General features: G+C 29.6%; 1 protein-coding gene across 1 annotated transcript; it reads right to left on the reverse strand.

Annotated features, from left to right (window-relative positions):
- Positions 1-7,303: 7,303 nt before the first annotated feature.
- TVAGG3_0833280 (WD40 repeat-containing protein) lies at positions 7,304-9,918 on the reverse strand (the record flags this gene model as incomplete). Its single annotated transcript, XM_001306645.1, has 1 exon — positions 7,321-9,909. One exon carries the CDS (start codon positions 9,907-9,909, stop codon positions 7,321-7,323), a length of 2,589 nt encoding a protein of 862 aa, XP_001306646.1.
- Positions 9,919-13,244: the final 3,326 nt, after the last annotated feature.

A 13,244-nucleotide genomic window follows, 5' to 3' on the forward strand; every position in this document is an offset into this window, starting at 1 on the left:
GTTAACACAAATTCTTCATAATGGTTTAAGTTATATACATTTCAATTTTTGAAAGCCAGTTTAGAAAGCATTCAAAATTGAACGTATTGAAAATGAAATTTTTCAATATGGTAATTCTTAGTCTCTACACTATTTCAATATAAGCTCCATTTTTAAGCTGTTTTTAAAAATCGAGCCTTGAAAAAAGTGATGAGACTTGCAGTTTTCTTGCTCTTTTCGAGTTTCAATTTTGAATTGATATTCAAATTTAGTGCAAGAAAATGGACATCTAAAATACATTTTTCTATTTTTAATTGATAAATGGACTATTGAATGCTACAAAATTTAAATAATATTAGTATTTCATTAGATTATCTTGTTCCTGTTTCCAGAGTGTCTTTTCATTTTTAATACAGAAGTACTAGGAAGCTTTTGAAGGGAAAAGAGAAATTAAAGCCAGTTTACGTTTTCTTTTATACTTATCTTTGAGTTTTATGTCGTCTTCCGTGATATTTTCGTCATTGTTTTTTGCATGACATTTATAAGTTGATAAATGATTATTTTCTGAATACATTGAACTTTGTTCGTTTATTATTATTGCATTTCCAAATGTCTCAGGATTCAAAATATCTAAATAACATCCTTCTACTCGAATAAAATTGCTATTACCTGCACTAATATATAATTTTAAATTGTGAATCAGATGCTTCATCATGATATGCTTGAGAGTGTTCTTGATTTGATGATGTATTGTTTGAAAATGTTGAAAATGATAAATTCGAATTTGAATCAAAATATGTGTAATAGAAATTCGAATGGTCCAATTTCGAATAAGAGAGATTGATAGATTTCATATGTATTTCACCATTTAATAGCAACATATTATTGTTTCCACTGGTGTTTTCATCCCCACTTTCAATTATTGATGTTTCAAGGATATAATCTCTATTTGGATAAACAGGTGAGGCAGTTATAGAACAATAAGTACCGACGCTGGGTGTTTTTGAACCAATACTACAGACTCTATCTTGAACGCATTCTCCTTGATTTGCATTTATGTATAAAGAGCCACCTTCTTCATTTTTGTGCAGGCAATTATCAAATGAACTTGTATCAATGAGAAATTTAAGGGTATTTCGCGAGTTACTTGAAATCCGAATTGCTCCTGTTTCATTAAGATAGATAAATAAACAAAGGGAGATATAATAGCTTTTGTCAACATTAATACCAAAACTTTCATTCTTATTTTTAAAAGAAACGTAATTATTTGAAGAATCAAAAAAATCAGTCCACTCATTATGGGAAATTGATAAACGCAAGGGTAAATATGCTGGCAATTTCAATTACTCACTATTTCATTCGGAAAATTAACCAACAACATTTTCCATAAAGAATAAATCATTAACTACTACATTTTATTAGATTTTCAATGAGTCTACTCAAAATTTGAGAAAATTCAATTATAAAATATATTTTAAAAATTTGCATTGAACATATATTGCATTTCATGTATTATATTCTTTCTGAAATTTGAAAAGATTATATTTCATCTAAATTCAATACAAATGTTTGGAAATTTTATGCAATCAGCAATGACCCAACGATCAACCCACTTTTTGAATAATGGTGATTTTTTATTTTATAAAAGTGGCATAATTTCCAAAATCAGAACAAAATTAGGAATTACGCTTTGAACCCAATTTATCTTCATAAATATATGTATCATTATAATGAAGAAAAAGCATATGCCGCATGTGTTGTTGATATCGCGGAAAGCATTTTTTCTTTAACAGATAAAAATGTTTGAAGAGAGACATAATAGCATTTTGAGACAAAAAGTTTCATATAGATCATTTTGAATTGACAATCCGAAGAATTTCCTCCATGATCTATGAAGAATTGCGCAAAAAATATATAGATCTAATATCCTAAAACATCATTTGTTTATTCATATTGAATTTGATCTAGAAAAGATTTCGCAAGGAATCCTAACAAAGAAATGATCAGTTATATTTTTCGTAATATTTCTTCATTAAATTATCACATTCCAATAAAAAATATTGCCTTTTGAATTGCAGTTTATGGCGACTAAAATCAAAGTCTGCTATCAACAAACATTTTGATATCTGATCTCCTATTAAAAGCAAATTTTAGTCAAAAGATTTTATTTTCAAATTGTGCTAGAATATCATTTAATTACATTGAATCTTTTGAATGGAAAGCAGTATATATGGAAGAACTGCTCTTCATTATGCAGAAAATAATAATAATAAAGATATGGCTAAACATTTTCTGAGAAGTATTTTGCTTTTTTTCTTTATGTACTCAGGCATGTGTTTTAGCAATTTTTGACAAAATGAAGAAATGGAGTTTGATACATTTTCCTTAATTGTTGCACCTGATTTTGAAGTTCTCATTCAACTTCATTAGATGTTCGGGACACATGTCAAATATTCTTAGCTTTTTTATTATATGAATTGGATAAAGTAATATTTTTATTTAAGAATTTTGAGAAATGAGAAAAATTATAAACATAAAGTTATAATTTGGTTTAATGTTAACTAATATTTCTTCTTCTGTGTTGTTTTTAGTTGGAAATTCAAGTTTATGATTTGCATAACATAGAAATGATGACAAATGATGGTTTTCTGGATAATTGGTACTTGCATTATCTGTGATTATGACTGTTCCAACTACTTTCAAGTTCATTTTGTAAAAATAACTTTGAGAGATTTGAATTCGTGAATTGTTCATTGCAACAAATGATCGAGTTCTAATATTATTATCATAAAAGCTGCAGTTATCAATATAAAGAGTATAATCACTTCGCATAAAGTAATAACAGTCGTTTTCGAAATAATTGCAAAATTTAATTTTAAATTCGAGTGAAGTAGATGATCCTAAATGATATGCTTGTGATCCTGAATTATTTGAAGCTGTTGTGTTTGAAAACGTAGAAAATGTTACGTTTGAGTTAGAAGAACAGTAAACTTCGTAGAAATTTCGATGATTTAAATTAATATTCGAAATATTGATAGATCTCATATACATCTCGCCATTGAATAAATAAATGTTGCACTTAACAAGGTTGTTTTCGCCTCTGCTCGATGTTATCGTAGAATCAAGTAAATAATTTTTAAATGGTGGCTCATTTGATGTAGAAACTTTACAGTGAGCGCCATCTTTTGCTGATTTGGATCCAAAACTGCATATTCGATCTTGAATACACTCTCCTTTTTTTGTATTCAAGTATAATGAGCCGCCTTCTTCTGTTTTATGTACGCATCTTTGAAATGAGCTTGATTCGATGAGAAACTTAAGATTGTTATCAGTTGAACTTGTAATTCGGATGGCACCTGTAGAATTAAGGCAAATAAAGAGACAACAAGATATATAATAGCTGTCTGATGTATCAGTTTTAAGTTCATTGCTTTCGTTTCTCTATGCAGTGTATTCGATTGATGAATTGAAGAAATCTTCCCAATTTTCATGGGAAAATAAGAAAAATCTAAATGTTCGATAAAACGTTTAAAGGTTACTTTCATATTTTTCATCATCCACATATCGATTCATTCAAAAAAATCTTCTGATTTCGTATATGGAAAACATTTAAAATTTTTGTAAAAAATGATCGGAATTTACAAACTATCTCAATTTTTTGTTAACAAGTGTTCTCCAAATGGGGAAGATTTAATCCCATGGGATAACATGATATTCTTATTTTTCTTATATAAATCATTTCAAAATTGCTGAATTGATGTTATTTTTTCCTAATCAAAATAACTTCAAGAGATCTGATAAATCTAAAGCTATAATAACGATATTTGCTAGCTTGAATTACTTTCCTGATAGGTGCCTTTGTTGGAAATTCAAGTTTTATTTTTGCCAAACAAAATTTAGAGGACAAGTGATGATTATCTGGGTAAATATAGCTTTTTCCTTCCATCATTGTGAAGGACCCAGATGTTTTTGGTTCAGAATTGTCCAAATAGCATCCTTTGAGCTGAATTCGTTTATCATTGTTCACAGAAAAGTATTTAGTCTTAACATTATTATTGGAAAAACTGCAATTAAGAATTAGTAGATCATAATCAATGCCAATTAGCCAATTACAGCTATTTTCGAAGTAATTGCAAAAGCGAATTTTGAATTTAAGTGAAGATGAGCCAGTATGAAAAGCTTCATAACTGTTTGCAAACGTAGATGTGTTGTTTGAAAATGTGGAAAGTGTAATGTTTGAGTCAGAATGACAATAAATTTGGTAAAAATTTCTATAGCTCAGCTTTGAGAATGAAATATTGATGGATCTCATAAACACTTCTCTATTATATAGATATAAGTTATAAAATCCTTTGTTGCTTTCATCACCGCTTGATGTAATTGTTGAATCAAGAAGATAATTCCTAAATGGCCGGGCAGATGAAATCTTGACATAACAGTATGCGCCACCATTTTCTGATTTAGAGCCAAAACTGCAGATTCGATCTTGAATAAATTCACCATGAGCTGAAATCAGGTATAAAGATCCACCTTCGCTTGTTTTGTGCTCACATTTATTAAATGAGCTTGTATCAACGAGGAATTTAAGCTTGTTACTAGTGGAATCTTCGATTCGAATTGCACCGGCAGAATTAAGAGTATTAAAGAGACAATGAGATATGTAATAGCAATTTGTTGTCTTATTATCGAGTCTTCCTTCCTGATTTGCATATGAAACGTATTGGACTGATGAATCGAAAAAATCTTCCCACTTATGATGGGAAAAAGAGAACAAATTAAATACAGGATTAATCCACTTAATGTTACCAATTTAAATCTAGTAATTTTTAATCGATTTTAAATTTGGAATATTGTTTTCATGATCAGAGTTTACATTTATAAAATAAATTGAAATAAAATAATCGTAATCGAATTACAACAGTTTTTTATTAAAATTGAATATGAGAAGTTATCATTAATTTTCAAATTACTTCATCATGAATGGAAAATAAAATAATAATAAAAAACTTTTTCAAACTGTAACAGGACTGAAAATTAATCTATATCATTCATTCTAGAAGCAATAAGAAAAGGGGATCTTAAATTCATGTGAATTGAATGATGCAGATTGATGTGCTTCATATTCATTTGATTGTGATGATTTGGTGTGAATAGCTCTAGTAATTTTTTACTATGCCAATTGCAGTTCGAAGTCAAATACTACATTTTGTCTTGAAGAGAAGAAACAATCTTCCTAAGAATCGGAAATTGTTGGGATGTTGGTTTGAACGATGATGATTTACAATCAAACGTAGTAAACAATTCATCAAGAATGTTGTTGAAAGGAATGAGACATTCAATAGAATTCTTATAAATAAGATATGAATAACAAATTTCACCAAGATAAATTTTAGGTTCATTTTTTATTTATCTTTGATAACTTGTCGCAGCAAATTTGAAATGATCACGTGTATTCAAACCAGAAGTACTCAAAGAAATATTTTAAGCTGGAGAACATTTATTGAATTAATTCTATTTAAACATGCGACAAATAAATTAGAATTGATATTAATTATCGTTTTTGAACTTGGAAGAATCCAGATTTTTGATAAAGAAATTGAATTGGGACTGAACTTTGTTTTTGTTCGATAAAACTTATTTTATTAGTGAAATGATGATTTTCTGGATAAATTTCACTTGCATTCTCTGTTATTATGATAGATCCTTTTTTATCTTCATAAGTACTAATGTCAGAAATATCAAAATAGCATCCTTTAATATGCATTTGGCCTGATCCAACTGTTGAAAAATGTCGCGTTTTGATTATATTTTTGTTAAAACTGCAATTCATGATATCAAGCTGCAATTCACTGAAAAGAAAGTGATGGCATTCATTTTCAATGTAATTACAAAATTGAATATCGAATTCAAGCGAAGAAGATAATGCATAATGATCTGCTTGATAAAATCCCATAGTAGCTTGTGCTTTATTGTTTACAAATGTGCAAAATGTAACATTAGACTTAGAACTACAATTAGCATGATAAAAATCATCAGAATTCATTTTTGAATATGAAATATTGATTGATTTCATATTAATTTCTCCATTATTCATCTGAATATTCGCTATTCCAGAGAAATATTTATCACCACTCCAAGTAATTGTTGAATAATGAAGATAATTCCTAAATGGAGATATAGTTGAAACAGTAATATGACAAAAAGCACCATGGTTTTGACTTGATAATGAGCCAAAACAGCAGATTCGGTCTTGAATGCACTCACCTTTATTTAAATTTATGTACAAAGAGCCACCAGGCATTCCATAAAGCCTGCATTTGTAAAATGTACTTGTATCAATGAGAAATTTAATATTTTTGTTTGTTTTGCCTGTGATACGAACTGCTCCTGACTTATTACAGTACATAAAAAAGCAAGAAGAGATATAATAGTTATTTTTAATAGTCGCATTTATTCGTTCATTTTGATTTGAATAGAATTCAAAATCAGTTAAATAATCGTAAAAAAATGACCATTCCTGATGTGAATTGGAGAGTAACATATTTAAGGAAGGGCGGATCTGGCTCTGGAGATTATTTAAATTGGCTTGAAATAAATATGAAAAAATGGTTGAAAAATTATTTAGTAAATTATTTCGGACTTTTCAGAGGATTGAGCGAAGTTCAATCCTCTGAAACAGTCCGAAAAAATTTTAAAGTCTGTCTTTGCTTGAAAAGAAAAACAAAATTGATCCGGACTTCTTGAGTCAAATGCTTAAAATTTTTTTGTGAGGAGTATAAAAACAACTTTATATATAATAATTCATTTATTAAAAATACCCTAAAATTAATTTTGAATTCAAATATTTTGTGAACATCACCGATTGGTGAGATTATTTATCTCTCAATTTATTTTCAAGAATGCTTCTTTGATGCTCCGCGGGTATCCATATCCACTTTTAGATCTTTTGTAGGATCACTTAGACTACTTCCATAGGTAGCTATCCATTCGAGAATACCTCTCATTTTTCTAATTTCATCCAAATTATCGAAATTCGTTTTTTCAAAATCCCAAGATTTTTAGTTTTTTAGGACATGTTTAATGTTATTGTTGATATTACTATTTTTTTCTCATGCTCTATTCAATTTTTTCAGAATAAAAAATTCTTTTTCTATTAACTCATAGAATTGTTTCAGTGTCTTAACTCAAAAGTCCGGAAATATCAATTTTGTTTCTTTTCAATCAAAGACAGACTTCAAAATTGAAAAGTTTCATAAAATTACCGGTAAATTTTTTTGAAAGAAATATTGTCAGGAAAAAAAAATTGAAATTTTTGAAAAAGAAAAAATAAACAATATGTTTTTATTCCATGGTTAAACTGGCTAATGATGTCATGAATGAGTTAATAAGAGAAATGAAACGAGAAAGATTATGAAAAACATCAGTCGAAATTCTGTTGGATGCAATCGAATTCAGTTTGTCTTGAAGAGAAGAAACAATCTTCCTAAGAATCGGAAATTGTTGGGATGTTGGTTTGAACGATGATGATTTACAATCAAACGTAGTAAACAATTCATCAAGAATGTTGTTGAAAGGAATGAGACATTCAATAGAATTCTTATAAATAAGATATGAATAACAAATTTCACCAAGATATATTTTAGGTTCATTTTTTTGCGAAATACTGTTATCTTTTAATACTTCTTGGCAAATTGTTGATATTTCTTCATTACTCATCATTTGTTGTTGTCTATTGAATAATGCATCAATTGATGACATGATTTGATGCATCAATTGTGTTGAATCCATTGATTTTGTGTCAACAGATTGAATCTGAAGAATTCTCGACAATTTTTCGTAAATTGATTGCAAAGATGCTTTGTTTTGGACTTGATCTTGTTCTGTATGTCTTAATTCGCGTTTTGCATTACTAACAAGTGTTGCAAGCTCTTCAAGAAGCTCAATACATTTAGAATAAACTTCATTTGCATTTGAATTGTCTGAATTTCCTGTAATTCTTTGTATTCGCTTGAATATGTCTGTAAGATCTGATTTTTCTTCAACTTTTTCTACTGGTTTCTGCGTTTTTGACATGTTTTCAACTGATGACAAAGCATTTCTAATTGTTTCTTGGTTTGTTGTCTTGGAAGCGTTTGTTTTACTGATTTTACAAAGTCTTATTTCTACTTCTTGCAAGAAAACGTTGTTTGACTCGTTCTTTTTGTTAATTGCAAGAATTAAATCGTCAATTGTTCCTGCTTTGATGCCAATTGCTTCGCAAACCTTTTCTAATATTGTATTACTCTTGACAATGTATTGTGCTTCTGTATCTTTCACTTTTTTCTCGTAATAAGCGTTATTATTCTTTGCAGCTTGAATTGCGAACCTACAATAATCAGTTTCTTTATTATCTGTTTGTTTAAAGCAAGCAACTATCTGTTGTATACAGTTTTTGTATTCATCTCTTTCTTTTTTCAATTTTTCGATTTCTTCTTGGAAATTTTTATAAACTTTAGAGGCATTTTCGGCTCTTTCCATTACATCTGTGTTCTCTGTACCGAAAACTTCAAGAAATTGAGAGATTTTTTGTAATTTATTTTCATAATCTTTGCAACTTTGGCATTCATCAGATTTCATGCTGTTTTTCATAATCTGCATAATCTCATGTTCAGCTAAATCTTCTGTTTTCTCAATATTATGTACCTTATTAAAAGCATGTTTGTATTTTCCAAGATTTTCAATAGCGCTTTCAAGCATATTGACTTTCTCTTGTCTGTACTGTATTTCCGCATTCAATTTAGTCTTATCTGTCATTAATTTGTCGATTGTATCTTGTAATTTTTCTCCTCTCTTCAATAATTCCTCATTTTTACCTAAATATTCATCCCTCATTTTGCCCATATCATTATTAAACGTTTCCTTAAAATTCAGAGCACATTCGGTCAAAGCGTCAAAAAACATGGAAATGTGGGGAGTCGTTTCAGGGCCAAATTGGGATCTTGCGTCGATAATGAAGTCGAATAAAGGGAGTTCTGGGTTAAGAGTAAATGGTCGACTACTTAATTTAAGCTGAATCATCTGTTGTTGGACTTCTTCATCATTTGTTTGTTGTTTTTGGATTTGCCAGAGCCTTTGAGTATCAGATTGTACAGGTTGTGATCCATGATACTTAATACTACGTAGTTCGCCACATTTGTCGCGTAATTCGAGTTGATCAATAATTTGTTGAAGTAAAACTTGAAAATGTTGGTATTCTTCCATCAGATTCGATGCGTCTGCATCATATGTAACAGATTCTCGTGAAATGTTAAGAACGTTTCCGAAAATTTTGAAACATTTTTCGTTAATATCGTTTCTGCATATTTCTTCTATAGAAACTTCGATTGCTTGACTTGCTTCAAGCCTTTTCTCTGTCTCTTCGAAAGAAGAAATGATTCCTTTGCGTAATGCTTGTAATTGAGTCATAATTGAAGGAGCAAGCTCAATAATATCATTTAGATGATGATCTATTAGTGGCATGAATTGTGCCTCGCATGATTTTTCGAAAATTTCTAGAAATTGAGTAAAATTATTCCAATCTTTAATAAAAGGAATAGCAACAGTCTGTATTGCATGCGCACCTGATATTAGGCCTGGTTTCTTGCCGGGTTTTAGACTTAATGCATTGCCGCACATACGAATTAAAACGTTAAATAAACTATTAAAAGAATTATACGCATTTAATAAAAAAACCATGTAATTATTTCCGAATTTTGCATGTTTTTCGTGCTTTTTGTAAAATAACTCGGCTGATTCAGCAAAAGTTTGGAATCTATTTTTCAATTCTATCGTAACATTGGTAGATTCTCTTGAATTATTAGTTGCTTCTTGTCGGCCAGATACTGCTCTCGAATTCAGACCTGATGGCTTAGAAACCGGCTTGAATAAAGCTGGTTTCCCTAATTTATTCATAAATTGAAAAACGTTCTAAAAATTTTATCGAAAAATTTTTTCAAAAAAATCTGTAATTGGTTTAACAACTCCTTTAGAAATACGTTCAAGAACGGTTTTATTTTCTTTAATATTTTAACTTTATTTTAATATTTTCATTTACAGATTAATCAGATTCATGGCAAATTGCTTCAAATATTACAGATTTAAATCGCCTCCATGTATGTCTCGGGATTATCTTAGGTCTTAATATATGAATTCTAATATTTTTACATTTTCCAATGTGAAATAGTTACTTAGCTGATTGTAAACTTAGTTTAATTCCATGAAATCTGTATCTTATCATATGGCTTTTAATAACTTGCTTCCATGCATCATTCAATTATGATTAGATGTAATTACAAATTCTTGGCGTCAAAAATTTTCTCACTGGGTTTTCGTGTATCAATCCCAGCTCATTATATACGCAACCAATCAAAAATCTGATATGGGAGTCCAAGGCTAACTTTTTGTTGTCTACCTAATAAAAGAGGAAGCAGCATTAGTGAGAATAATCGCAAATATTCAATTTAAATTATCTTTTTATTCTTAATTTAAAGTGACAAAAAGAATAAAAAACCTATTCTAAGGCATGTTGTTATGTAAATGAGACTAGACATCATATTTTATGTTATGAAAAAAAAATATTTAGAATTTTAGAACAAAATAAATAGAAAAAATAGCATAACTTATGGATGTGCGTATATTAAATTTAATAAATTAAGAGAAATTATTTTTGGCGCCAAAATTATTCGTTAACTCTCAAATTTTTCTGAGTCAATAAGCCGCTAAAAAGTGTCATTTTGTTTCGTTAGAGAAAGATGAATTGTCCATGTCATCCAATCGGGAACAAGGGGGATGGGGATTAGATGATAAAGAAGCAATTCATGCTCTCTATCTGAAGCAATCAGACTTACCAGCAACAATGTGAATCGATTTGGCTTTAAAGTTAATATAGCAGATCAGCTTGTTACTGGAGAGACTAGGCATTACGATTGATTCGCTGTAGTGCTCTACTTTAATTTAAGAGTAGTAACGGATAACTGAATTCCCAAAATTCTTTAGGTGATCCAAAACACTGTAGCTGCTTGAACTTTGGACGAGCCTCGCACCCCAGAGAATAGAAATCCCAATCTTGCTCATGTTTAGTTGAATTAGTCTGCAGCAGTACAGCTCTGATACCACAAGATCGTGATGTATACAAAGTCACAACGCTATTTGATTCAACAACTAGCTAGTTTTGACATCAAATTGCAAAATTTGACTTCGTTATGAGCTCTTTGTAGCAAAAATACATTACACTTAAAGACTAGTTGCTAGACTGTAGTAGTTTGTTCGTATATATCTATTTTTCCCCAACGTATTGCATACTACATTTTGACAAGACTTGCAACCTTATAGTAACCTCGTTGGGAATTGTTCAAGCAAAGCGTAGGTAGTTAAGGTCGAGTAAGAGTTCTTCTTAAATCTTTCACTGAATGAGTAGGTGTTGGAAGAACTGTTCTCTAAAGCGATACAGTTGCGCTACATGTTCGTCAACTTGTCTAGAAATAAATATATCATTTGTTTTATACGTTTTTTCGTAATAAATCTATTTGTATTTGTTGTATTTGAGTATGAAGATAACAAAAACTACGGCATAAGACGCAGTACACTGGGCTTCGTTGCCATTTTATTTACCATGTTAAGAATAAACTTAACAGACATGCTTTGTTTTCGACGAAGCCATCTAAAATAACGTACATCTAAATAAAACTAAAAAACTGTAAAATTTCTTTATTTGATAGTATACTTCAAATTATGCACTATACCTTCTAGAATTCTATAACACTCTTTGCATATAATTTTTTTAAAAAAAGTTATATCTCGACAAAAATATGATTTATCAATAGAGTATGTAAAATAAAACTCATTCGCAGTATTAAAAAATCGTAAATCTTTCCAAAAAAATTTTGAATTACAAATTTTAAAACTTAAAACAACATTTTTTGAAGCGAAAAAACGAAATCTAATTTTTTTTGGAAAATTTAGAATAAATAGAGCTCTTTAACTCGTCGAATACAAATTGTTTTCAAGTTTTTTTCGACCGGAAATTGAACTTTTAGAGTTTATACAATAAGATTCACATGAAAAAATACGGGTTTAACAAAGAAATCACCAATATAAAGGTTTTTTAGTAGAACGAGATTGATAAAAACTATGGTATGATAAAAAGACGATAATTTTTTTGGCGGGATAATTGAAGAATATGAATGATTCGAATTACAGACATACTCTAGTCCGAAACTTACTATGGTTCGTGACTTATTTTTGACACAGAATAGCTGTAGACTAAGGCTTACTCTAGATCCAGACTTATTATACAATTAAATTTGCTTTTGGAATAAGACTTAATTTTAGTTACAAACTTATCTTAATATCAGACTTATATTTAGAATCAGACTTACTTTAGTCTAGAACTTACATTTAGAATCAGACTTCCATTTCAAGTCAGACTTACTTTCGTCCGAAACTTCATTTCAAGTCTGTCTTACTTCGTCCGAGACTTACATTTCAAGTCAGACTTACTTTCGTCCGAGACTTACATTTCAAGTCAGACTTACATTTCAAGTCAGACTTACATTTCAAGTCATACTTACTTTCGTCCGAGACTTACATTTCAAGTCAGACTTACTTTCGTCCGAGACTTACATTTTAAGTCATACTTACATTAATATCAAACTTATATTAACCTACGACTTACTTTTATTCCCAGACATCTTGATCCACACTGACATTGAAAACTACTCATACATCTAAATCCACTCAAACATAATCCAAAAAATGATAATGTAATGAAACTTTATAGAAAATTGAAAATTTCGGCAATTAAAAATAAAGTCGAACAGCATTGTAAATGCAACTGCAACATGGAAAATGTTTATAAACTATATGGTGTTCATATTCCATGTATTCATAACATCTTAGATGTAAAACCGGCCGATTTAGAAAAACCTAAAGCATTTCATATTGGAAAATTGGAATTCAATAGTTCGAAGAATATTCTAGTTTATGATGATGAAGACAATCCGATAGGAAAGGGTGATCGGAAAAATGAACAATGCAAAATTTCGGCTCGGAAAACATTTACAACCAAAGTTGAGAACGAAATTTACTTGTATGAAGAACAAGTAACTCCAGATATAGGAGTTAAAAGTCTTGTTCAACGCATTTTAAATCTTCCGTCAATTGACAAGGCAACAAGCTTCATGTTTAATCTTGGGATGAACATCGATTATGATACAATTCAGGCAATTCATTATATATCATCATTAAGA

The sequence above is a fragment of the Trichomonas vaginalis genome, chromosome VI, assembly GCF_026262505.1.
Source record: "Trichomonas vaginalis G3 chromosome VI, whole genome shotgun sequence".
Classification (NCBI taxonomy): domain Eukaryota; phylum Parabasalia; order Trichomonadida; family Trichomonadidae; genus Trichomonas; species Trichomonas vaginalis.